Raw genomic sequence first — 27,829 nt, forward strand, 5'->3', positions numbered from 1 at the left:
AGAAGCAACATTATGGCGGTCTCACCCCTCAAATGATTTAAATCCTTTGTTGCTATTTGATATTGCAATTGTTCCCGCCATCCCCACTGATAAGAAAAAAAAATATACAAATAAAGCAACAGTTAACTGCTATCCTGACGGTTGTGGATGTATGTGCATGTAATGTATGGACATCACAGAGTAAAAACTGTTATGGGAATAGATACATGAGAGATGAAGGGAAGCCAACTTTTTCTTTCATGCTTGGAAGTGTATTCGACATAGCTTCATTATAAACAAAGTACAACATCGCATACAACTATAATCATGGTTGCGGATTTAACACAGATTTCATGACAAATCTGTGCAGGGGTTCCATAACTACACATACACACACACAGTTTAGCTCAGGCACTGACTACGTTGATGACACCAGTGGTTGGATGGTGCTAGACTGTGGTGATGTGAAGTTCAAGGGCAGCAGATAAGGTGGGGAATATGCAAGAAGAGCATGTTCACTGTTCATTTGCAACACGCCCTCCTTCTCATCCTCCTCATCCCTTTCCATAGAGTTCTGGCATTGCATGGCAAAAGAAATCAAGTCAAGCCATACTTCACATAACTGTATACCGCCAATTCTTCAAAATAGTGACTAATTAAAGCATATATGAAGGTGCTTTCAACATCGTCTATAATATATTACAAGAATACATAACATAGTATATGGAATACTAATGGAAGTCAGAAGCTTCTAGAAAAGATTCTCTCCCTCTCTCTCTCACACACAGACGTACACACACAAAAACACAAAGACACACACAACACACACACACACAAAAGCAATATAACGTAGCTCAATAGCGCTGTAGGTGATGTAGTCTAAGTGTTAAATGCTAATGGACATACTTCACAACGAGACCACTTGAAACGTACCCATCATATGCATAAAAAAAAAGATATAGTCTAAGTGTTAAATGCTAATGGACAATACTTGACAACTAGACCACTTGAAACATACCCAGCATATGCATAAAAAAAGATGCACACAATCTACACAGCACCACAGATGAGCAGACAATGAACAGGGCGAGCAGTCAGATGGACAAGCACTTCAGCAGGATACGGCATGCTACATGCTTACAGAACAAAATGACTTCTACAGCAGCTAAGAAAAATCAAAAACTTGAGAAAATTATATTAGTATAGCAATAGAAATTGGGGATGCTCAACACGATGAGAGCCTACAGCACAATATCATCTCAAACATATGTTCCAAAAAAGACTCAGGAGTTAGAATAAATAATAATGTTGAAAACGTGTAAATGTAATTTACTCTGGAATGCGTGCCCAACTCTATGAGTAACTGTGATAGCTTGTAGTGGCAAGTTTATCAGTGGTATTCCTAGTAATGTGAACACCAAAAGATTCTCACTAAGGAGCTCATTTGGATAAATGTCATCGTAGACGAGAGAAAAATCATTTACAAAAAGGTATTTTTGGGAAGATATGTGGGGATACCTCAAGAAAGATCTAAACTTGTGCTAGAGGATATCTGATGTGTTCCAATATATGCTCAAATGTGTTAGTATTTTAGTATAAATAAAATACTATAAGTTATTTCAAAATAATATATTTATAAATATTGTTTTCCTAAGTTCTAAATACATAGAAGAGAAAGTAGTGGGTTTTAGTCCCACATTGAAGAGTGGAGTGTGAAAAGAGTCATGTAAATATAAGAACACTTTAATGATTTATGCTCATGAAACAAAGGAGCAAGTGTGGCTTGTACGACGCATGCACGCCCATGTGCGAGGGCGCAAGGGTGTTTGATGGCACATTTTGCAGTTGCTCGCAGCGGCATATGAGACGTCCCACACCCGAGCACGTATGGGATGGGCTCGGGGCTCAATTCATTTTTGCTTGACACAACTCGTGCCCACACGTCTGTGAAGGGGTGCGAGCGTGGCGCGTGCGAGTTCCAACGGCTGGGACACCAGTCGTTTATATTGTTAAGTGATCCAACTGTTGGTAACCATTGGATGATGACTGTTGGAAACCAATAGTCATTTGTCATGCGAATAGTCACATTAATAACCACTATTCACTCTTTAAAAGGGACTTTTTACTCCTCTTTTTGAACTACCTTATTACAATTTCAAATTCTCTCTCAATATTTTCTTACTATCTTTATCTATCTAAAAACAAAAAAACGAGCCACTCTCTCTCCAGATTCATGCAACTTTAGTGCTAAGTAGACTTCCCTATACTGTCCAAAATTAGGCGAGTATCATCATCGACCTTCTGTTTACAGATATCCCGAGGATAGATTTGCCCGGGTTACCTTTTGCACACACTTATTCTACAGTAAGGCTGTAAATTACAATCTTGAGAGAGCGCACAACGTGGTTGTATACAGGAAAGTCCTATTTATGTCTTTCATACCTTTATTGCTACAAATTAGTAAAAATGAGAGAGAAAAAGTGTAGGAATCTAGACCATATTAAATGTATTAAGCGTGAGGATCAAAGGGCATTGGTGAAGGATGAAAAGGTCAACGAAAGGTGGAGAGTTTATTTTCAAAAATTATTAAATGATGAACACAATGGGAACATAGTGGAAGAAGGAACCGTTGGCATAAATGAAGCTTTGGTACGCTGTCTTCCAGCCTTATCTTCAAGCAAATCTTACCTCAAATCAAAATCCTTCGAGTCACGATCACAATGGGTCTGTTTTTAAGTCATCGGATCTAAGGGCTCTGAGAAACATCCATCGAAGTGAAGAGACGTTTTGCATGTAAAATTCTGCATAAAGCACTTTCCAGGAAAACTTCTCTCTAAGATTTCTCCTGTCTCGGGCATTGTCCTGGGACGTGCCATATGTCAAAATATTCATCTCTATGAGAAGAACGACATATTAAAATTTCAGCTTGATTGGCTTCAAAACGAAGGAGATATGACTCTCACAAGAATTCTCGTTTTTGAAAAACACAGTTTCCATAAATGGAAATTCTTTCTTAGTGATGCAAGTGAATAGTGAAGAGCCTCGCCATTTTGGGAAAGTAGGACCTAGGAATGTCCGTTTGAGCTGAATTTGACTGACAATCTAGTTTCGGAATTTAGAATTCATCTGCGGTGGTCTCATGATCATCATAGATCATTATCAAGGAGTTTTATCTATAGTTCATCTCGTGCACGTTAGAAAGCGTTACTCCAAACTAAATCTTTGTTCGTTTCTCGCACCTTTACCCAATTGGAACAAAACTTGGAGGGTGTCTTTGAGGTATCATAAGAGGCTCATCTACATCTTTTGGGTCCAAGAAGACATCACAACTATTGCTCCTCAAAATGAGGCTTATTTGTGCGTAGGGCTTCTGTAGTCCATAGGCGTGTCTAGTACCTACAAGGCTTGGTTGCAACCGCCTGCTTTTTTGTTCGCATTAGGAAAAGGAGAGCATAAAAAATACGCACTAACAGAGACAAAACATTAAGCAAACTATCGAGGAATCACGCTTATGAGCTACACTGTAAAGCTTTATGAGAGAGTGATTGAGCAACTACAAAGACATAAAACAAATGTATTAAAAAACCAGTTCAGTTTTATGCTATCAACAACCGAGGTTATTTTCCTACTTAGCCAATTGATTGAGAAGTTTAAGACGAAAGGAAAAGGCCTCCACATGGTCTTTATTGATCTTGAAAAAGCTTATGATAGAGTACCTCGAATTTAGATTTGGTGGGTGTTGAAAAAGAAATGAATCTCTATACAATACATCGACTTGGTGAGAGATATGGATGATGAAGCACTAACTAAAGGAGAGACGAGTAACTTTTCAGTAACAATAGGTCTACATCAGGGGTCAGCATTGAGTCCATACCTTTTTGTCTTAGTCATGGACAACTCAACTAAAGACCTACAAGATGAGGTACATGTTCACAGATGACAGTTTTGATCGATGAGACCTGAAATGGCGCTAACACAAAGAACTTTAGAGGGGTGTTCTACAATATAAAGGTTTTAAAATTAGTCGAACTAAGACAGAGTATATGGAATGTAATTTTAGTAATAACAGGAGTAGAGATGAGGTAAGTAGTGAATATTGACGGCCCTGAAATACAAAAAGAAACGCATTTTTGATATATAGAGTCGATAATCCAGGAAAATAGAGAGATTGGAGAAGATGTCGCACATAGAATTAGAGCTAGGTGGGCAAAGTGGAGATGTGCAACTAGAATTTTATGTGATCGCCGCATACCAATGAAGCTGAATGGCAAGTTCTATAGGACAACTGTGATACTAGCTTGGCTCTATGGGGGGGAATGTTGGGCTGTCAGAAAATAATATACTCATAAAATGAGTTTAGCGGATATGAGGATGTTGAGATGGATGAGTGGCAAGACAAGAAGAAATAGAATTCGAAATGAAAACATTCAGAAAAATTTAGATGTTGCACCAATAGGCAATAAGATTAGAGGGAGTAAGCAGACTTAGGTGGGCTAGCCATGTGTGGCGCAGACCCAGTACGCCACTTGTTAGGAGGTGAGAGTTAGTTTAAGTGGAAGGCTCAAAAAGGACAAGGGGTAGATCCAAAAGGATATGGTTGGATGTAGTGAGAAAAGATATGGTACTTATGGCTTCACTGAGAGTATGATCCTTAATAGAGTAGAATGGCAGACCAGGATTCGTGTAGCCAACCCTAATTAGTTAGGAAAAGGATTTGACGATGATGATGATTCCTTTATTACTACAATTTTCAGACCCCGTTTCACCCTACACTAATTTTTTGAAAATTCAAGACTGTAATATGGGTGAAGCAATGGAAGCAGTATGAGTTCCATCAAAGCTATGAGTCAAGACTTTACAAAACTAGCCTAGATAGATTCGTAAAACTAGACTAGATAGATTCGATGGGACAAATTTCAAAACGTGTCAACAAAAGCTTATGTTTTTGTTGACCACACTTAAGGTGGCTTATAGGTTACCTATAATTTGTCAGAGTTGCCATCACCACATTAAGAGTAGGACCTGAATTATCCAACTATCGACAGAAATGGATAGAAAATGATTTACATATGCAAGGGTCATATCTAAACAGTGCTTACCCGTCCGATTTATGACATTTATTGCTCGGTGGCATCGACGAGGGAACTTTAGCATTTGTTGGAAGAATCTGGTAACCAACGTTTCTTAATTTCTAATTATTTGAGATTCAAGTTCACCGACAACAAGCCAATACTCAACAAAGTGTATGAGTTGCAACTTGTTGCAAGTGAACTCAAAGACAATGGAATTGATCTTTATGAAGCTTATCAAGTAGGGACAATGATACATTAGTTACTCCCCTCTTGGAAAGAATACCAAAAGGGAATGAAGCACAAAAAGGTTGATGTTTAGTTAGATCAACTTCATCAATCTCTTCGCATGGAGGAAGAGAGTAGGATTCAGGAAAAGGAGGATGAAGCACGGAATATAATTCCAAAGCAAATCTTGTGAAACAAAAACAATTCTTGTGAAGCAAAAATCTAAGGACTTGGCTCAAAATAATAAAAATTCATTCTCTTCTCAAAATCAAAAGGACCCTAAGAATAAAAAAATTCAAAAAGATGAAGGGTACGTTCTTCGTCTATGGAAAACACGACCATTATTCAAAGAAATCCCGACACTGCAAAAGGCCTCAAAAGCCTCAAAGTCAAGCCAATTGAAGCACCAATGAGAACTAGTGGCAATGGTCACTGAAGTTAATATGGTTGATATAGAGAAAGGTTGGTGGGGAGACCGGTGCTACCATTCATGTGACTAACGACCAAAACCTCTTCAAGGCATATGAACTTGTGGGAGAAGGTAACTCAGTCCAATTAGGGACTCAAGCACTTGCAAAAATGCATGGAAAAGGGACATTTGATTTGAAGCTCAATTCGAGAAAGATATTGACTTTGGAAAATGTATAACATGTATCAAACATCATAAAAAAAAGGAAGCCAATCACCACAAGGAACAAATCTTTGATTTGTAGGGGTGTAATATCCCACAACACTCTAAGTCCACGTTGTGCCCAACATTGGGAACTCAAAATGTTTTCCTTGAATGAATCAAATATTTCACTCTCTTCACTGTGTTCGCTCTCTCTAATATCTATTGCATAATCCTCTAGGAGAGATAGGCATTGATTTTATAGCAATGTGGTAGTCTAAACTTCTTGTTTCAATAGTAACCAATTTCCTTAGGGCCCATTTGGTTCCCTGAATTTTTCAATATTATGGAAAAGTGTATCCTGGAAATGGTATTTACTGGAATTGGCATTTCTTGGAGTATGGGGTATTCTGTTTTGATTGCATCTGGTAGAAACCATGAAAATGCATTTTCACTATTTGGATTCCCTAGAATATCTTTTTCCTGAAAATGCAAACCCTCTCTCTATCTATTGTTTCCTCCATACAATGTCAAGAAATGGCTCATCCTCACTTTTCAAACACCAAGCCAGCTGCGGGCCTCTTTCTCTCTCTCTCCCTCTTTCTAGAGCATAGCAAGTCTCAATATTTTTTCAGATTTTTTGAAATTTGTTAAGAACTCCGAGTGTTTCAAAAGATCTTTAAAACATTGAGGTTTTTTAATGAAACCGATATAAATCCGTATTTTATCTTTTCTCAAAAAAGCTTTTCAAAAAAAATTCTGCACGATAACTTTATTTCTTCATTAAATTAATATTATTAAATTTTGGTTTAAAGATAAGTACATTAACAATGAGAGTCAATTAAGAATCTTGATTTAACAAAAAATTCCATAAAACATTTGATCATTGAATTCCCATAAAAAAAAAGTATACGAAAAAATACAAGCAACATATTCCCCAAAAAAAAGTAATTAAAACAATTGTATATCTTAGAATAATAGGTAGAATTAGAGGAAGAGTAACCAATTGGAAAATCTTAAGCATTTTGTTAAGCACTTTGTTGCTTTCTTTATGCATAGAGAAGTTGATTAATTTTATATCTTATATTTTATTTTATTTTATTTTTCATTGGTGTATACAACATAGCATTTTGGATTGACCGATATTTTACATGTTTGAGTATTTGTATTTTCTTTAAATTAACTGCAATCCTATATATTGAGGGTGTTGTTTGTTGTTTTTCTTTGGAAAAATAATCCTATACCTTAATTCACAATTCTTGATATTTGATAATTAGTCCTTGCGTTTAGTATTGTTGTTGTTGTTTCATTTTATGCTCCCAACAAATCTATGATTTGTTTTGTACTGTGACAACAGACTAAGCATTGTTGCTCGATTTATAGAAGGTTTCAACAAAAAATTGTCAAGTATTACTCTAATGACACTTGTAACGCTACAAAATTATTGTTTTAATGGCTTTAATATATTTATATAATAGCTGCAAATCATAATTACCATATTGTGTCATCTTTACATATCCAATGTTTTCACTACATTTTTTTGAACCAAATCCGAAATATTAACGATACTATAACTTACGTTATTTTTTGGTGATCAGTATTTTTTACCCAATTTCTTCCTCCGACTTTGAAATAAACTCGATTTATTACTGATGTTTTGGTCTACCGATATTTTACTAATCCCCCTCTTGCTAACTATGCTCTAGAATAACACCAACAAAAGTAACTAGAGAAGCTCTCTCTCTCTCTGGCATAACATCCACAAATATTTGCATATGACCATCAACTCTTGAAACACTTATCTTCTCAGGCAAATCTCCACTCAAATAAGAGAGAGGAACAAGTACCCATCTGAAGAAAGAAAGGGAAACAAATGATGCAAGACAAGGTTCTCTCTAGCAAAGGGAAAAAAGTTTTAGAGAGAGAAAACAGTGCAGGAACCAAAAAACCCAATTTTAATTCGTTACAATATAACTCCCTTTAGCAAAGAGAGAGAAAACTGTTAGGACCCATTTGGATAGGAGGAAATTACGAATTTTGGATATTTGAAATTCAAGAAAATCTATGGGTTTCTTATATCAAGGATTTTTGTCATGTATTCCTCAAATTTCTTGCTTGGATATACAATACAAAATTTATTGATTCTTTACAATCATTTTCATGTCCATGGTTTGGTAACAAAATTTGATATACTTTCTCTTTTTGAAACTCAAAAATTGGGATTCTCTCTAAAAATTTTGAGATAATTTCTCTCTAAAAATTTTCTATCTTTAAAACTCAAAATTTGGGATAGTTTCTCTAAAAATTTTAGATACTCTCTCTAAAATTTGATATAGTTTTTCTCTCAAAAATTTTGATATATTTTCCATCTTTTTCTTTTCTTTTTTCTTTTATTTTTATTTTTTTATTTTTTTTTCCATAACTCAGTGGAGAGATCCCTTACCCTGGCATTGGTAGGACTGGAGCCTAGGAACCGAGCGTTGCGAATTCCTGACACAATGGCCAGTTTATAACCAGGCTTCTTGCCTGAGATACTTTCTCTCTTTAAAACTTAAAATTTGAAATAGTTTCTCTCTATAAAAATTTTGAAATAGTTTCTCTTTAAAAAATATCAGGTAGTTTCTCTCTCTAAAATATGATACAGTTGTTATTCTTTTTTTTTCTGCATATGAAAATATGATATAGTTTCTCTTTAAAATTTTAAGATACTTTCCCTCTCGAAAACTTAAAATTTAAGATAGTTTCTTTCTAAAAATTTTGAGATAGTTTCACTCTCTAAGAAATTTTAGGTACTTTATCACTCTAAAATTTGATGTAGTTACTCTAGCTAAAATTTTAAGATGCTTTCTCTCTCTAAAACTTAAATTTCGAGATAGTTTCTCTCTAAAATTTTCAAGTAGTTTCTTTCTCTAAAATTTTAACGAACTTCCTCTCTAAAACTTAAAATTTGAGATAGTTCTCTATCTAAAAATTTTGAAATAGTTAGTCAAAAATTTTTAAGTACTCTCTATCTTAAATTTGGTATAGTTTATCTCTAAAACTTAAAATTTGAGATAGCTTCTATCTTTAAAACTTTACCATATTCTCTCTCTAAAACTTAAAATTTGAGATAGTTTCTCTCTAAAAGTTTTGAGATATTTCTCTCTAAATATTTTTAAGTAGTTTCTCACTTTAAAATTTAATGTAGTTTCTCTTTCTAAAATTTTAAGATACTTTCTCTCTTTAAAACTTAAGATTTGAAATAGTTTTTCTCTCTAAAATTATAAGATGCTCTCTAAAAATTTAAATTTGAGATAGTTTTTCTCTAAAAATTTGAGATATTTTTTTTCTAAAAAATTTCATATACTTTCTCTCTCTAAAATTTGATATAGTTTCTCTCTAAAAAATTTAATATGCTTTCTTTATAAAATTTGACATAGTTTTCCTCTCTAAAATTTTAATATGTTTTCGTTCTTCAGCAGCCGATGGCAGAGGTTCTCACCGCCACTAGGTTTCGTTTTCATTCACAGATGAAAGGTCCTCAGTCGCTACAGTTAAAGAAGCCCACAGACCTCAAAAAATTTGTTCAATCTAACTTACCGTAGGGCATTGACGAGTCCGTGAAAAAATGGGTTGTCTCCATGAAATGTCAATTCCAACTATTTTGGTGGAATTGAGACAAAGTTCAAGCGTAAAATGAGCATTTAGGAATCCCACAGAAATCTCAATTCCAACATAAATGGCAATTCTAAGCAAACCAAACACGATTGGCCCGGCCTTTTCTAAGAAAAGTGACTCGTAGAAATTTGAATCCAAGGAACAACGTGCCCTTATCATACTACTCTTGTCTTAATAAGTGTGAACCTCTTGGGAGAGAATTCAATCTCAGCAGCTGAAACTCTCAAATGTCATCACTGGGCTATCAATTTATCCTTTTTTGATCATCTCAAATCAATGGCCCTCAATTTTCAAGATTTTCAAGTGTTCATATATCTGGTCATTGTACACTATTTTTTAAGCTTTTAATTTTATAATTGGAGATGAGATTTCCAATACCAAAACAACAGGTTTAGACATTGTTTGAAGGGGCTCATTACTTTAATAGTTTAGGGCCTCAGCCTTGTACAAACCACATCCAATTGCGAATTGCCATCATATAATCACTCTATGGTATGTTGCCAAGTCCTTGGCTGTAAATCGCACACATTGAGCTCCAATTGGCTTCCCATGATCATGATCCATTAAGCACTTGAGCGTAATTGTGTTTGTAATTCGGAGATTGAATGTTGTGGTGTTATGTAATTGAAATTCATGTATAATTTGGCAATGCATTTGCAAGGCACTAGTTTTATATGTTGTATACTCAATCTCAATGCATAGTTTGGTTGAATGTAAAGGGACCCAAATTGAGTGGTAATACTTGGTCTTAAGAGTGTATGGATGTATTTTTAAGTGACTGTATTTTAATTTTAAGTGGCTGTAATTGAGGCAAAAGTTGCCATAAGTATTGTACATTAGTATTGGTTCCATACACTATCAAAGAGGACATTTTCAGGAGGGAACTTAAATGATCATGTACGGAAAGATAGTACAGGATATGAAAGGGTCCATAGAGGATATGGATTTAGGTGAAGAAATGTGATGGGTGATGCTAGTATTGATTTTCTCTGGCTTACAACCTAGTAATGGCAAACACCTACTACAAAAACCAAGATAGTCATTTAATAACTTAAAAAAGTGGATCATTAAAAGCCAAATAGACTTTTCTCTAGTTAACAAGGTAGAAAAATCATCTTGCAAAGACTCTAAGGTTATCCCATGAGAGAGTGTGACCATACAATATAGGTTCATGTTTATGCAATATAGACCAGAGAGCATACCAATAGAGGTTCGAAAGTGAATGGGAGAGATTAGCATATTCTGGTTGACCAAGTTATTGAACAAGATTTTGAGAGTAAAGAAAATGCCAGATAAATGGAGAAAACATTACTGGGGTACCTATTCATAAGAACAATGGAGACATACAGAGTTGTAAGAACTATAGAGGGATCAAACTTATGAGCCAAACTATGAAGCTATTGATGAGTGTGAATGAACAGTGATTATAACATGAAATGAGTGTATCAAAAAATCAGTCCAGTTTTATGTCAAGGAGGTCAACCATTGAGGACTATTTTCCTACTTGGGCAATAGATTGAGAAGTTTAGGAAGAAGAAAATAGACTCCACATGGTCTTCATTAGTTTAGAAAAAATATATAATAGGGTTATCCAGATAGTTATTCTGTAGGTGACGGACAGGAAAGGAATCTCTAGAGGAAATATTGACACGGTGAGGGATATAGATGAGGGAGCACAAACTAGTGTGAGGACAACTAGTGGAGAGAAATGATTTTCAGGGACACTAGGCCTATATCAAGGGTCAGCGTTGAGCCAAGAACTCTTTCTTTTGGTTATGGATGAGTTAAAAAAGCATCTGTAGGATGAGCTATTCTGGTGATGTTTGCGGATGACAGCTTTGATTAATGTGACTAGAGACGGCATCAACACAAAGTTAGAATTTTGAAAAGATGCTCCAAAATCTAAATATTTTAAAATTACTCAGACTAAGAGAAAATGTATTAATGCAAGTTAAGTAATAATAAGAGTACAAACAAAGAATTAGTTAAGATTAATGACCAAGAAGTACCTAATAATCCATGAGAATTGAGAGATTGAGGAAGATGGTGTGCATAGAATGATGCAAGACGATTTGAGGGAACAGTAAAATCAGACATAAGCATAATTCAAAAAAACCTAGGGTTTCTTCTCCATAGCCCAAGCTAGGGTTCTAAAAGCCTAAACTTTTCTTTTTTAAAAAGATTTCTAAAAAGCATGTGAAATGCCCCCTCAAGGCTCCACACACCTATTATATATTATAATTTAATGTTCCAAGTAAAAAAAAGTGTCCAAAGCTATAAGGGTGCTAAGTTGGTCAGGAAAATGCTAAGCTATATATCATAATACATTGACCCAACTTAAACTTAAATTTCATAATGACAATTTAACCATGTGAACACTCTTCGTGAATAGTACTTATGAAGTAAATAAAAAATATAAAAACCTAAAATCCTTAAAAAGTAAATAACTTAGAAAAAACCCCTAAAACTAAAACTATAATATACATCCTTCGAAAATGAATAAAAATTAAAAAGAAGAATAAATTTGTCCTCCATCATAGAATTAGAACTCCGTGGACGAAGTGAAAATGTGCATCTGGAGTTCTATGTGATCGTCAACTGAAGGGAAGTTCTACTGAATGACAGTAAAACTAGTCATACTTTATTGGAAGGAATATTGGGTGGTTAAGAAACAACATATCTAGAGAATAAGTATGGCTGAGAGGAGGATATTGAGATGGGTTAATGATTAAAGACAAAAAATCATAAAATTCAAAAAGAATACATAGGGTAGCTCCAATAGGCGATAAGATGAGGGAAAGTAGACTTGGATGATCTATCCATATGTAACGTCGACCACATCGACCAAGAACAACACCAATTATGAGGGATGACTTAGTTCAGGTGGGAGGCTCTAAAAGGACAAAAGGAAATCGCAAAAAGACATGGATGAAAGTAGTGAGAAGAGATATGGTGACTTATAGCTAACTGAGGGTATGGCCATTGATAGAGCTTAATGGCAGAACATGATTCATGTAGTAAATGGCTGGGATAAAGCTCAATAATGATGATGATCAACATTATCGAAATATACACTGAACTTCTTATTATCTAACCAAGCTCATCATACACGTTATCGTACCACTAAATATATTGTTTCATGTGTATCATTTACATCACCAAAGACAAGCCAAATAAAACTCAACGGAAAGCCTTATGAAACATAAGAATAAAAGAATTCGTACTACCTGAATGGAGTATTTGTAAAATGCTGGAAGAAAGCGCATTTTGCAGTACTCATTAAACAGCAAGGTTAACATTAGGAGTGGAACTGTTAAAATTGATGCTGACGGTTTTGCTTTCAACCCGAACAGACCAATCATAGTAATCTGTGTAACAATCATAGCTACGATAATATAATGATGGATATGTGGCCAATATTGTCCGCATGTCTCATATACAATTGCATATACATCTTGTATCTGCAAATAAAATAAGAACAAGTAATGTCACTATGAAGTTAAGTTCAGACCCATAAGTAAACCTAAATACCAACTAATAACAAATTTATGAAAGTTAATGTAACAGTCATTTCATTACCATCAGCAAACTAGGTAAGAGATAAATCTAGGAGAAGAACAATAGAAACATTATAAAGATTCTAAAACAAAGAATAAGGAAAGAATGCAGGAAAGGAACTGCATTCTTCAGAACAAATGATACAAAAAGTGGCCATCCAAAATGGGAGAGAATTACCTGATTGAGGTACACCATGTAGCCAAGAATGAAGTAAACAATAAGAAAAGGAAGAAGCAAAGGTGCAACGACGGCATACACTGAACCAATCAATATAGAAAGTGAAACAGTGGGAAGGACTTTGTAATAGGGTAGAGAAAAAAGATATGGCTCATTCTTTGATCCTCGCCACAATGAATTTGATGTGATGAGGTGCCAGATCAATAAACCAGGCTGAAGAATTCCCAGCGAGAAACCAGAGAGTCCATCTGTTAATATGTAGGTAATAAAGAAATCCGCTTGAAAAAGAAAACATCAATTATTAAAACACTATGAAAACTACCTCAATGGCTTACACTTCTTAATACATCAGTCATAAAATGCTAGTCTTTTTCACAATTTTTAAAAACTATTCCAACTGTCAAAGTGCCCATATTAGCCAAATAATCAAAAGAGAATCATAAATTCTAAACATAAGGTAGAGTAATGGAACTAACCTGAAGGAGCAGAATAATGACACAGGAATATCTGTTCAAGTATCCGTTAATATTGATATTGGAAGAGCTTTTTGGCTTCTTAAAATGTGATGACACACTAGTATTTAATCAAAATCATGCCAGCAAGAAAAATTTTCTCATATACTATGCTTGTTGATCTCAGTAATTCAAAATTTAGGATGGTTGCAAAATTATCAGACTACAAAAATTAGAAAGATTCCAAGAACCTCTGATAATTTTACAATAAATCATCAAATATGTATTTAAATTGTCCTCTAAATATAATCCCAAACAGACTTCAATGCGCTTGAATGCAAAATATTCAATATGGAGTTCCGAGGAACCCCAAGTGAACCACCTGAAATCTGAGGAAGAAAATGAAAATTCAGATTTCTGATAGAGAAACTTGTGTATTCTATTACGTCAAAAACAACAGATCCAATGAAACAACAAGGGGTTGAAAATACATATAACTCCCAAGACTAAAGGCTCCTAGTACCACTAGAACTAGAAAAGTTAGAAAAAAAAAAAAAAGTTATTTCAATTACTGATGTGATCATTAAAGTTATAAACAAGTTAACTATGTTCAATGTCTAACAAATCACTAGAAGGCCTATAAAGTTGGTTAAAAAACAAAAATGAATAAATGACAACATGGCTTCCAAGCATGCATGAATATTCACATGACATATAACTACACAAGACACTAGCAACCACACTGGCAAGACATCAAGGATTGTCAGATTCTGGGGCAAGATCAAGACAAATATTTGTCGACTTGTCAATGTGGTATTGTGAATGAAATACAAGAAATTTCCCTTCCCTGCCAGCCCAAATGCATTTCATCTATAATTCATGATTTCAAGGTTTGCCAACTGTTATTCTGAAAATCCTTCCAAAATGGTGAGAATAATATCTCAAATCTGCCAGTTCCAATAATGCAAATCTTTGCATAAAAGCCAAGTGTAAAACACTTTACAAGAAAATTAAGCTTTACCTAGGCAGAGACAGCACTGGCTAGGCGGCTCGGAAAACTTCTTGGGTGTGTGAAAGATTCCCCAATCTGGTAAAGTAATGACCCTGATAGCAAGCTCAAGAAAAATACATTCCCAACCAAGAAATAGTACACCATGCTGCATGCTTTGATCTCCTTTTTGCTTCTTGACATGCAACCTTCTAGAGATGATAACCCAAGCATGGCAAAGGGAACGCAATAAATGAAGTTGTTAAGGATGACACTCGGAAGATATCCTGTCACTATAGAGGCTAAGCCTGGTCTGCAAAATCATTCAAGAAACCAGACAAAATCATTCAAGAAACCAGAGAGTTGCAATCAGCTCCTGAGAATGACATTCAACTAGATTTCCTGACTAGTTCTAAAGACCAGATTACCCAATCTTTTACATGACTAAAATCGCAAATTTTCGTTGAAACCACTCCACCTGAACTAGTTCATTTTTTCTTTCATTTAATAGCTCAGAGGCCAATTATAATATTAATTGTGCATTAATTTGACATTCTACCATAGTTACTTTAAGCTGATATTGCTTATTGCCTGCTATCTATCTGATTGGATTTCCTGTCATGCATATAAAATATGTGAAGGATAAAATTTTAGAGTCCAGCATGGAAGGATGCTCTAGATATTGTCCTCTAATTTGATAAAGCCATCACACTTGCAGATCCACGTAGTACTCTTTCAATAACAGTATGTGAAGCCACCGACATCTACCTAGAAAAAATTAAAAGGAAATGATTTCCAGAAGACTAAGAAAATTGGATGTATTAAGCTCCAATTATGTAGCAAAAGTATATTTTCAACAACCTAACCACCAGTTCATTTTAAAATCATGATTTCTGATGGTCTCCTTTCAGAGCATTATCATAAATTAGAAGGGTCTGCATACCATAAGACCATTTACCTCTGGTATGAGAGGGTCTCAATCACTGATAATCATCAGGTGTGCAATTTTGACAATTTTCATAGTGCCACCAATTTTGAAAAACTATCTTTTGAACTTTGAGCATTGTTAATGAGGCAACCCCAGCCACCCAATTTCACATTCAATGGTCAAGATTGTTTGTGACCTCCTTTTTGCCAAAAGTTATTGGTTTTTCATGATCTAAAAACAAGTTAAACGCCCTAAGCTTGTTTACATAATCCATACTAGACTCAATTAAATGAGCATATAAATGAGGAAAAATTATTAGATGCTCCAGCATGCTTACATCAATTGTAAAGCTCTAACCGGTGGAAACCATTTCTTAATGCTCTCTAGTTGAACTATCCCCTGAACAGCAGTGACTGGGAAAGCAAAAAAAATTGTAAGTAGTGAAGCTGCAATAGAAACCCCGATCTTGTGAAATACCAAATTCCCATAAGGAATAGCCAAATTGTGCCATAATACATCCCTAGGTTCTGGTGCCATTTCTGTGATCCAAAGAAGTGGATTTACATATTGCTGAGTTTGTGCAGCAATGGCTGCCCCCCAACGAGACTTGAACGATACAAATGCAACTGGCAACTCCTACAACCATTAAAAAATGAAAATTCAAAATGAAACTGAAGATCAACTTATCCAATTTAAATCAACTGCTAAAAGAAGAACTTCAAAGAAAGATGCACGACTTCTAATGAAAATACTTATTTAAGTGATTTATGGGGCAAACAACCAAGGTTCAAAGATGTTTTCTATGAAATGACCTTTTTAAGTTGTCAAATACTTCTTGCATACAAAATTTCAGCTTGGAGTTTTACATACGTATTTCATTTTTTCAAACCTAGATCTCTTTGATTAGTCAAAAGTTGCTTGCCTAGCAAAAAACAGCAACCATAACATCATCTTCTGTTTAAGCATACTTTCACTTTGCATTTGGCGGATCCTTTGACATAAATCTCGAAGCTATTCCTCATGTGCACCAATCTGATTGGCACTGTAACCAAAGAAGTCCCAAAATGTTCGCCTCCTTGTACGTTTCCTAATCAAAGCCTTTCTTTTCAAATGCTCTATCTTTTTGGCAATATGTTTCGCCTCATGCTGCAAACAGTGGCATCCAAACATTCATTTATTCATGCAAATTGTACAAAATTAGCGGAAGATGTAACTCTAGAAAGCCAAGAAGTCTTGATTTTGAATAAACAGGAAGTCTTTCAATTGAACACATCAAACGAAATAAAGTACTCCCGAAGATCATTGTAATACACAACAATAAACATGACAAATTCTATTTCCAAATAACTGCTAGGTTTAAAACTCAACTTGTATCACATGTTCTAGTTGAAAACTGGAAAGAAGATTACCATCAACTCCTCAATGTGTTGCCCATCATATGCCATCATATGCCATTGGTATGTAAATGGATGGTGTTTAGAGAAAAAATGGTCTACACAGCATCCAAGATCATGGTGTTCCGTACAAACTGGAATTTCCCGAACAATTACAGTAAATTGATCAGGCCGAGAGCAATCCTTATTGAGCCACTCAATCCTTCTGGTCAAGATGTTCTTGTATTCCTAAATATGAGGAATTGAAAAATTGGATTGTGAATTCAAAACATAGTAACAAGAAAACAATAACAAATACAAATACATATAGATGTATTACAAGGGACTATTCTGGCACTTAAAATATGTAGTATGTCCAAATATAGGTTAAATATGTACAACCAAGTGCAACAAAGTAGGATATCTTTCATGAAACGTCTTACATTATAAATTCATATATGGGGCATCGAATTTTAATAAATAACTTACACAGCATTCTGAACTCATATATTAAATGACAGATTAGATAAACTTTTCCTCAAACATAAATCATGTTATAATATGAGCCCAATAAATTTGTTTAGTCCTTAGATGATCATATTATATGTGATCCTGTATACCCATTAACCATCATTAAGTCTTCTTTAACTTTACATTTTTTCATTCATGTAAGGTTTTACTTTTTTTTTTCTTTGAGAAAAGATTAACTTTTTCATTCATGTAAGGTTAACATCACTTTCACCTTAGTGAGGTTTCTATCTCATTTTCACACTTTTCAATATCAAATTTTTGTCAGAAAAACATTATTCCAGTTGCATGGTTCCTCAGTGACAAGCACGCATATAACCTTCTCTAAAGCTCTTCAAATTACCCCCTTTGGTTTAAAAGCTTTAGGTTGTTAAATAGATCATTTATTTTAAGGTTCTCATAGAAAAGCATATTGACACTCTAAGTTTCTCACTGATCCAAGTCCATTGCTTCTAAGAGGATGAGACCAATCTTTCTGATTTTGTTGACAGGGTTTATTACAATCAAGTCCTTAATTATTCTAAATAAAGGCATTTCGGATCAATCTGGATTTGTAGCATTTTTTGGAACCATAATCCTAATGCCCCATGTGCCTTACTCTTCAAGGAATGGAATTCAAGGATCTTATCACTGTCAGTAGACATCAGAAACAGCATAGGTGCACGACTGGATGAGAACAAAACTCTTGATGTAATATGTGTTGCTCATGGGAAACAGTTCACTAGAAACAACAGCATTTTACATGATTCCTTCTTCTACAAAGCAGGAAAAAACACAATGCACACATGGACAATTAGTACAAGGGGAAAAATTAGAAGATGGGTGGGGGGGGGGGGGGGGGAGGGGGAGAGAAAATAAGACAATGGAATGGAGAGAAATAGATAATACTTAATGAAAAAAGAGAGGATACATGGTGGTATTAGCAAATGTAGGCAAAAGAAGGACTGTGTGCGTGTGTGCGAGTATGCGTTCACAGGCGGAAATGTGTGTATGCATGTGTTTGCGTGAGAGAGAGTGAGGGTTTAAGCTAAGAGAAGTTAAGAATTTGGATAAAGGGTGCAACCAATAAAAGGGGAAATGAAATTTACACCAAGAGAGTTCATGCATAAAAACAAGAGAACTAAAATACAGAGAGAGAGAGAAAGAGAGAGAGAGTACTATTGAAATTTCCGAAGCTACAATGTTTTCGTAATGAAAAAACCATTCTAAGTTATTAAATTTTTATAGTAATGCTTCATTTAGGTCTGAAAATGAACAACTACTATAAGCTCGTGTAAGCAGCACAAATCCAAAAATCCAGGAATGTATTCAATACGGACATCAGATCACTATATCGAAAAACAAAATTGCATGAGGACCCAAGTAAAGTGATCTTGTGTGCCTGCCCAACCCATGCAGTATTTCTTGTATACATTCAAGGGGTTGCAATAGTACAGATGCCTCTGTGATAAGATACACATTCCAAAGGAAGCATTCCACATCTAATGGTGTGAGACTTGATTATTGAGGGAACTGTTTGAATCTTGAAGTTCGTCCTTCATGTGATCCAAGCTAACCTCCCTTACTATGGTTGCAATGTGCAGCTCAAGGGAATTTCAAGATTTACCTCAAATATGATACATGCATGCTAACACAAATAAGTGATCTCAAAGAAAGTATGATGTACCTCAAGGCCTAATACCACTCGATTACTGTACCCTACAAGGACTACATCATGTTTGGCTGATGCCTCTGCTTCAATCTTGTTTGTCTTGATTTTTCACTATCATCATGAGATGCTATCCATTCAAGCCACAAAAGCTACCACAGGTTCATCAATGTGCCAACCATCAAATGTAAGAAGTACTCTACAAAGTAAGGTTCACAAATAAATGCATACATTAGCCAACTACGTAGGCTCCTCATGTCAATGGGTAGGCACTAAGTAGATGCCTCATATCAATGAGGAGGAACTAAAATCATCATAAGGAAATTACCATAAGATGAAAATGCAAAATAGAACCACAGGGCGGCACTTCTTCAAGATTTGCAGAATGTAAGCATCTATATCATACCCGACCACTTGCTATAACGATGAACTAGTTTAAAAAGAAGAAATGCTACACAAATAGGCTACAAGAACAAGATATGGTAAATGATGATCATTATGCTGATCTCCAGATTGTCAATACTACCATCAACCTAATTATTATCAAACAAAATAAGTATCCAAGAGATAACACTTTGTTCACACAGCTTATCGTGGAGTATAAAGTATAAACAATCAAAATTCCATCAAAGACTTCGGACAAAGAACGTTGTAAAACCTGCAATGAAATACACATCATTCATGCTTTCCCACTGAGTTTCCACTATTCTTACGAAGAATCACCGAGAAAAAACGAGACAAATTATGCAAACACATCTTATAGTGAAGTTTACAGCTATATGAAGACCAATAAATCGGTAAGAATAATCCTGGTCAAATTTCAGAATACATTAAATATTTGAGGTTGAATATCAATTTTAACAATAAATTAAAAGAAAATTTTCAAGCTTAGCAAGCTAATATTTCCCTTGTGTACATGTTATACTTAAACAAAGCTTGGAAAGCACTCCAAGCATTCCAAGCAAATGTTGATGTCAAATGCTTCCTAATGGTACATACTTTTATTCTATAAATAACTAAACAAGATATAAGGAAATCTTACCTGATACAATAGGTAGTAACTGTAAAATGAAATAAAATATAGGCAGAAAAAATGCACCCATAACCTGTAAAACATTAAAATAGGTTAAGAGATATGAAGATTATCTAGCGTACTGCAGCTATTAGAAAGGTTATACATTTATACTATGAAGTTAATTTAGCTCAATACATAATGATTCGTATGTGCATGTAACTAAATAATTTACAGAACAGAAGTAATTTAAACAATGGAATGACTTCACAATGGATTTTATCATACAATTTGCATTATAAATCCTAGAAAGCAAAACAAGATGCACTTCACAACAAACAAGGTAAACTATTACTTCTTATTCTTATTTTATGAAGTATACTGATAGCATAAATTGGTCAGCCCGCAAAAGCAAGTTGGCTCAGGCATGTAACTAGAAAGCACGATCCCTATATTTTTTAATCTATAAATACTTTTTTTCCATAATTTGGATAAGTTACATTTTTAACATAGATATTATTGTAAATTACTAATGAAACAAGAATGATACATATATTTTTTAACCTATACATACTTTTTCCATAATTTGGATAAGTTACATTTTTTAACATAAATATTATTGTAAATTACTAATGAAACAAGAATAAATAAAGAAAATTCATAATGCATTTCATCTTTGTATTCCACTATATCAAGTATTTCAAATACACATATAAGAATTTCATTTAGAATTTAAAGAACTTCAGGTAAAACTACATGTTCTAATGGCGTCATATACTTTGACTCTTAACCAAAGGATTCCTCTTCTACAATCTCTACAGTAAATGGATATGTAAAGGCTACAGCGATCTAGTAATAATGATATATACAAGAATGGTCCTTGGATGGCACCTATTAGGTGAAGATAATAACAGGCCACAAAATATTTATGATTACATCGTAGGATTAGGATGTCAAAAGTGAAAGAAGCTTTAAAAAGGATGAAGATATGAAAGGCTTTAGGACCAAATGGTATCCCACTAAAGGTTTGGAAGTTCATGAGGGAGATTGGCATCAACGGGCTGACGTAGCAGTTCAACAAGGTGTTGAGAACAAAGAAAATGCCAGACGAATGGAGAAAAAGTATTGTGGTGCCTATTTACAAGAACAAAAGAGATATAGAATTGTGCGAACTATCGAGGGATCAAGCTTATGAGCCATACTATGAAACTCTGGGAGAGAGTGATTGAGCAACGATTAAGGCATGAAACGAGTGTATCTAAAAACCAATTTGGTTTTATGCCAAGAAAGTCAAAAGCTGAGGCTAATTTCCTACTTAGGCAATTGATTGAGAAGTTTAAGGAGAAGGGAAATGACCTCCACATGGTCTTTATTGATCTACAGAAAGCATATGATGGAATACATCGAGATTTGATTTGGCGGGTGTTGGAAAAGAAAGAAATCTCCAGACACTACATCGACTTGGTGAGAGATACATACACTGAAGCGTTAACTAGTGTACAAACAACTAGTGGAGAGACAAGTGAGCTTTGAATGACAATAGGTTTACATCAAGGGTCAGCATTGAGCTCGTACGTCTTTGTCTTAGGTATGGGCGACTTAATTAGGCACCAATAGGATAAGGTACTGTGGTGTATGTTGTTCTTAGATAACACAGTTTTGATCAATGAGACCCGAAATAACATCAACACAAAGTTAGAACTTTGGAGGGATGCTCTAAAATCCAATGATTTTAAAAATTAGTCAGACTATGATAGAGTATATGGAATGCAAGTTTAGTAATAATAGGAGTAGAGATTGGGAAGTAGTTAAGATTGACAGCCAGGAAGTACAAACTTTTGATATCTTGGGTCGATAACCTAGGAAAATTGAGAGATTGAGGAAGATGTTTCACACAAAACTATAGCTAAGTGGGCGAAATGGAAATGTGCAACTAGAATTTTATGTGATCGCCACATACTAATGAAGTTGAAGGACAAGTTCTACAGGACAACTGTGAGATTAGCTTTGCTCTATGGGACGGAAAGTTGGGTGGACAAAAAACAATATACCCATAGAATGAATGTAGCAAAGACGAGGATGTTGAGATGGATGAGTGGGAGGACAAGGGATAGAATTCGAAATGAATCCATTAGGGAGAATTTACGTTTGGCACCAAAAGGCGATAAGATGAGAGAGAGAAGACATAGGTGGGAGGGCCATGTGTGGTGCCGACCAAGTACAACACTTGCTAGGAGGTGCGAGTTAGTTCAAGTGGAAAGACTGAAAATGGTAAGGGGTAGGCCCAAAAGGACGTGGTTGGAAGTACTCCAAAAAGATATGAGGACTTATGGCCTCATTGAGGGTATGGCCTTTAATCGAGCAGAATGGCAAACCAGAATTTGTGTAAGTGATTCCAATTAATTGGGAAAAGGCTATGATGATGATGATGACGACTAATATGAAAATGGAACTATAATACTCCACTATTAGCTCAACCTTGGACTCCGTTGACATCCTAAATCATGTCGATAACATTTTAAAATCTTCAACATCAATTTTCCCCCTCCTTGATTATGTATCTTCAGAGCACTACAAGCCTAAAATTCCCATAAAACTCATTAGGATTCCCATATAATCATTGTGACTCAACAACTTAAATGAATTTCCTTGGAGATGATAACCTAAAAAAAGGATTTCCAGCAAGGATAAAGGTATCAGCATTACATTTGAAACGGATTTCCAGCAAGGATAAAGGTATCAGCATTACATTTGAAACCATCCTAAACCACAAAGACCTCCAAATATCAAAGATTGTTCAAGCGCTCCTAGATACCCCTTGACTAGCAATAGCCAGCCCAGATCACCACAAAAACCCAGACTCCAATATTTAAAACCAAACAAACGCCATAAACATAGAAGAATCAAAATGCCATTAACTAATGATAGTGTCATATTTCGAATCCAAGCACGCCTAAAACTTAGAGAAGAAAATTTCTTATGAACCAAAGAGAGCTTAAACATTCAGATTTTACTTTCTTAGTTAGAAAGCTAGACTTTCATCTGAGAAACTCAACTACTAAAATTTCAAGGTAAAGTTAAACAAGGTCAAAGGGCCTTCCAGACACCTGAATTCTGATGTAGAAAATTCTGAAACTGATAATTAGCTTCTCAAATCAAGATGATATCCATGAAGTTGTTAAAAGCCCTATCTAGAGATCGGAGTAGGAAGCTAAGGCATTGCACTTGTTTAATTTGCTATAATCATTAAGCAACATGTCACTATGATGATACTTTTAAGACTTCATTCAAACAAATCAAACCCTTCATTTATGAATTCAGACCAAGCACTTTATCACCTTTGAATCCTTAGAACCTCTCAAAATAACCATAGCTCTCAAGGCATCAAACTTTTGGAACTAACAGTGGGACCATTTTGGCACCGTTTTGAGTTGTGGTCCTTCTTTTTTTTGGTGTCCACTGTGATAGAAAAGGTTATCCACCTTTTTTTGTATAGAGATCAGTACACAAATCTCACGTTTGCAAATGAATAGAGCATCCAACCTGTGAGACCATACCCTCTCTTGTAATGCTTCTTAATTTTACTACTATCATTAACTTTCTTCAAAGAAAACAAAATTATAACTCAAAGGGTTAGAGCTTGGCAAATAGAGTTACAATGATGCCCATCAGCAGATTACTTTAAAAATAAAAACCAAAAACAAAATCATTTTGTATTTTTTGTAGAAACCCCTTCAATGAGCCCCTATGCCTCACATTTCCAATCTATATAGTCTAGTGTATCAAAAAGCGGCCCACCTAGCGCCTAGGGAGGCCAGAGGGGCTGGGCGCATCGCCCAAGCCTAGGAAGGCTGCCTGGGTGGCCACCTAGGCACCCACATAGGCGCCTAGGTACTCGCCTAGGTTCACATGGACAGCGCCCAGCCCAGCGGCAAAAACGCCCCTCATTGAGGAGCATTTTCATCCTTTTCTCCCCTAAATAAGGGGGAAAACGGGATTTAGATTTTTGTACGACCTAAACATCTTTGTTTACCTTGGAGTGGAAAAAAATTAAAAAAATAAAATAAAATAAAATAAAATAAAAACTTTTTTGAATTTTTATGAGATCAATAGTGTATTTCAGAGTTTTGAAAAACCATCCAAACATTGTTCTTTTGGTTTGAAATTGATTTTTGTAGATGTTTTAAGCTTATTAAAGGTTTTCTGAAACTATTTGAGATTGGGAAACATCTCAAACATTAAAGATTGAAGATTGAGCAAAAAGGTTAGTTAAAAATCTTCATATTTGATATTTTTATTTGTTATTTCAATGTCTTCTTCCGATTCTTCTAAAAGCAGTGATCCAGGTTTTGGAACTATGGTTATAATCCAAATGACAAACATTGTGTGATATATAATTATTGTAGAAACGATACTAACAGGGGTGTAAACTGGTTCAAAAAACACATTGCCAGTATTAGGGGGAATGTTGTCCCTTGTAAAATTGTTCCTGAAGCTATCAGAGAGGACATTAAGCAATGTATGAGTTTGATAAAACACAAAAAGGAACAAAAGGAGCCTTGTCATTTGGATAAGTCTCTTTCGAGGTCTTCTAAAAGTGTTGATCTGGGTTAGAAATATGGTTATGATGAATCCGAATGATAAAAATTGTATAAGGTGTAATTTTTGTGAAAAAAATACCAATAGAGGTATTAACCGATTCAATAAACAACTTGTCAATATTAAAAAAAATGTTGCTTCTTGTAAAAACGCTCCTGCAGTTGCTAAGGATGAGATTAAACTATATTTGACTTTGGTAAAACCAGGAAAGGAAGAAAAGGAGCCTTGCTAATATGAAAATATCTTCTTTAGGTTCTTCTAGAAGTGGTGATCCGGGTTGGAAGTATGGTCACAACTCGAATCCAAATAATATGAATTGCATACGGAGTAATTATTGTGGAAATAATATTAATAGGGATATTTATCGGTTCAAGAAACACCTCGCTGGTATTAAGGGGGATGTTGCCCCTTGTAAAAGTGTTCTTGAGGCTACCAAGAAGGAGATTAAGCAATTTTCAATTACTTCAGTAAAATAGAAAAAGCAAAAAAATGGTGAAAAGGCACCAGGTAGAGCCACCAACACTCCTGGGCCTCTAGATCATCTGCACAGAGTACGAGGGGGATAAAGAGGAGGAAGAGACAGATTCAGAAGAAACAGAGGAGGACGAGCGTTATGTTGAAGAGAAAGATAACTTTGACGATGATGGACATGACTCTGATTCATATGATGAGATTTACACCACTTTTTTGCATGATGACTGAAGACTCCTTACTCTTGAGTCTTAGACTGTATATTTTTATTTTCTTATTTTCTACTCTTATGCACATGCCTGTATGGTTATATCATTGTATGGAACTATGGATTGTGGAATGGTATGGACTATGAGCATGGAGTATGGTATACAAAGTGTGGATTATGGATTGTGCCTGCATTACTATTTTACTATTATATTTTATTTTTGGTTGTGCTAGTAGTCTAGTACAAATTTATAATGGTTTGGAACTTTGGATTGTGAGATTTTTAATATTTTATGTTGTATAATCATATTCCCCTACCCTCTTCTTCAACCTAGGTACTAGACCGCCCAAACATTTGGGTGCTTGTCTAGGTGCTGGGCGGCCAGGACCCCATAACTGCCTAGGCACCGCCCAGAATTTTTTGGAACGCTAATATTGTCTTTGCACAAATCCTTTCCTAAATAAGACCTACCCCTTTGCAAGTAAAGAAGGAGCATAGAAAAGAGAAAAACAAGGCCTAATTGATGCGACATCAAACAATTTCTTGTGATTTACAAGTGTTTGATATGAAAAGCTACATGAACCCCTAAGAGTCAAATGCGGTCCATTAATTGAGTTTAAAATGTCTACAAGTTGCCTAATCTATTATAAAGAGAAGATTGTTATAATCTAACCAAAAGGCAAAGAAAGATCATTATTCAATCTCCTGGAGAAGAAGCTTTTAGCATATGCTTCTAAGGGAATATTTCATCAGTTCGTTCTTTTTGTGCCATGAATATCATTCCATAATGTTTCACTGTACCCTCCTTGTTTCTAGTTTATTTGTTGCACTAAAAGCACCCAGACACAACATTTAAGCCTCATTAACTTTCATCATCCTTTTTACAAATCGGGCCTTTCGGGTTTTGGCACACACTAAAGATAATGAACATTGAAAATAAGCTATTGAACTTTGGAGCATCTGGATTAGCTCTTAACCTATGGTACCTCGGGGACTCAATTTCAAAGGAATAGCATAAATTGTGAATGTTTGGCATTGTAATGAATCTTTTGTAGCATAGCTGAGGTTCTTTCTTGGTCTTAGTGGATTACACTTCCTCATTTATACCATTACACAACTAAGCAGAAACAAACAAATAACAAGTTGCATATCATAAGTAAGAATTTGAATCATTTGATTATTTTCACAATTCTCACATAACCACACAAAATCCTGCATTGGTGGCAATAATCTGTATATCTTTGAGTCATAAGTCCCATAACACAGTCTACAATTTTGAGAACTAGGCATTAGACAATTGCAACAAATTAATAATCCTGCTATACAAAGAATAAACTGCCATTACACAAAGAAGGAAACATCACCTATTGGAACCTCTTCCAATGTTGGACATAGTAAATGAATCCATAGAATGAGATAATGTTTTTGTTGGTTCATGTTCACTGGTATAATTGACAGGGAGAAGTACCAATAATCCAATGGCTGAGCAAGCTGTAAAAAGCTTGATGCTGCAAAAGAAAGCAATATAGTAAACCAGAGTAATGCTAAAATCCATCCACAGAGATATATGAGATGCAGAGAGAATTTGCATCATACTCACACAATATACCTTTGCCAGTAAAAATACAAGATCACTGACCCAGAAAGTCCAAATCACAAGACCACATTCTCACAATAAATATTTGTAAGAAAGATAGAAGGATATAATATGATACATACGAGCCAGTAAAACCCAACAATAAACTACCTTCGTCAGTACAATCAACCATGAATTGTTGACACAGAGAAACTACAATATCAAAATTAGAGGCAATTGGGAGATTATATATATATATAGAGAGAGAGAGAGAGAGAGAGAAAGAGAGGGAGAGAGTATTTTCTGAAGAAAGTACACTCAAAGCACAAGAAAAGGGATACACCACATTTCTACATTTCTAGAAATTAGTTGAATGGAAGGAGACAGACGATGAATTCCGGGTAATGCATCAAGGAAAAATTACCCAAGTTTGAAAAGTCGAAGAATGACGAGAGCATCAAGGCCGCAGGTCTGAAGAAACTCATCCTCTGACAGTCGAAGAGCTCGAAGGGACCAAGAAGCAGAAGGAAGGAACCTGCTAAACCCTGACCCTTCCAGCTCTTCTTGTAATGGCCCAATACCGCCTGTTGCTAGCTTCTTAGGTAGATAAACAGGGGCGCTGCAGAGCTGCTTCTTAAAGATGGAGAAGAAAGTGAGAACAACAATGGCCAGCCCTATGTTAATGCCGGCTGATGCTAATAAGCCCTGTGCATTCATTCCTCACATAAATCCATAGCAGTGAAGTGTCGAGAGAGCAAATTGAGAGAG

The 27,829-nt window shown here is 35.2% G+C and overlaps 1 protein-coding gene across 1 annotated transcript; it reads right to left on the reverse strand.

The window, feature by feature from the left end:
- Window positions 1–397: 397 nt before the first annotated feature.
- LOC18429814 (Early-responsive to dehydration stress protein (ERD4)) lies at window positions 398–27,829 on the reverse strand. The gene is made up of 9 exons (XM_006839096.3): window positions 27,486–27,829; window positions 26,850–26,993; window positions 20,238–20,301; window positions 17,056–17,268; window positions 15,984–16,282; window positions 14,756–15,031; window positions 13,279–13,561; window positions 12,771–13,004; window positions 398–553 (listed from the first exon to the last, which is right to left on the reverse strand). The coding sequence occupies exons 1-9, from the start codon at window positions 27,776–27,778 to the stop codon at window positions 398–400; spliced, it is 1,962 nt and encodes a 653-aa protein (XP_006839159.3). The 5' UTR covers window positions 27,779–27,829.

This window comes from Amborella trichopoda, chromosome 1, assembly GCF_054954075.1.
Source record: "Amborella trichopoda isolate Santa Cruz 75 chromosome 1, AtrichopodaSantaCruz75HAP2 v2.0, whole genome shotgun sequence".
Taxonomy (NCBI): Eukaryota; Viridiplantae; Streptophyta; class Magnoliopsida; order Amborellales; family Amborellaceae; genus Amborella; species Amborella trichopoda.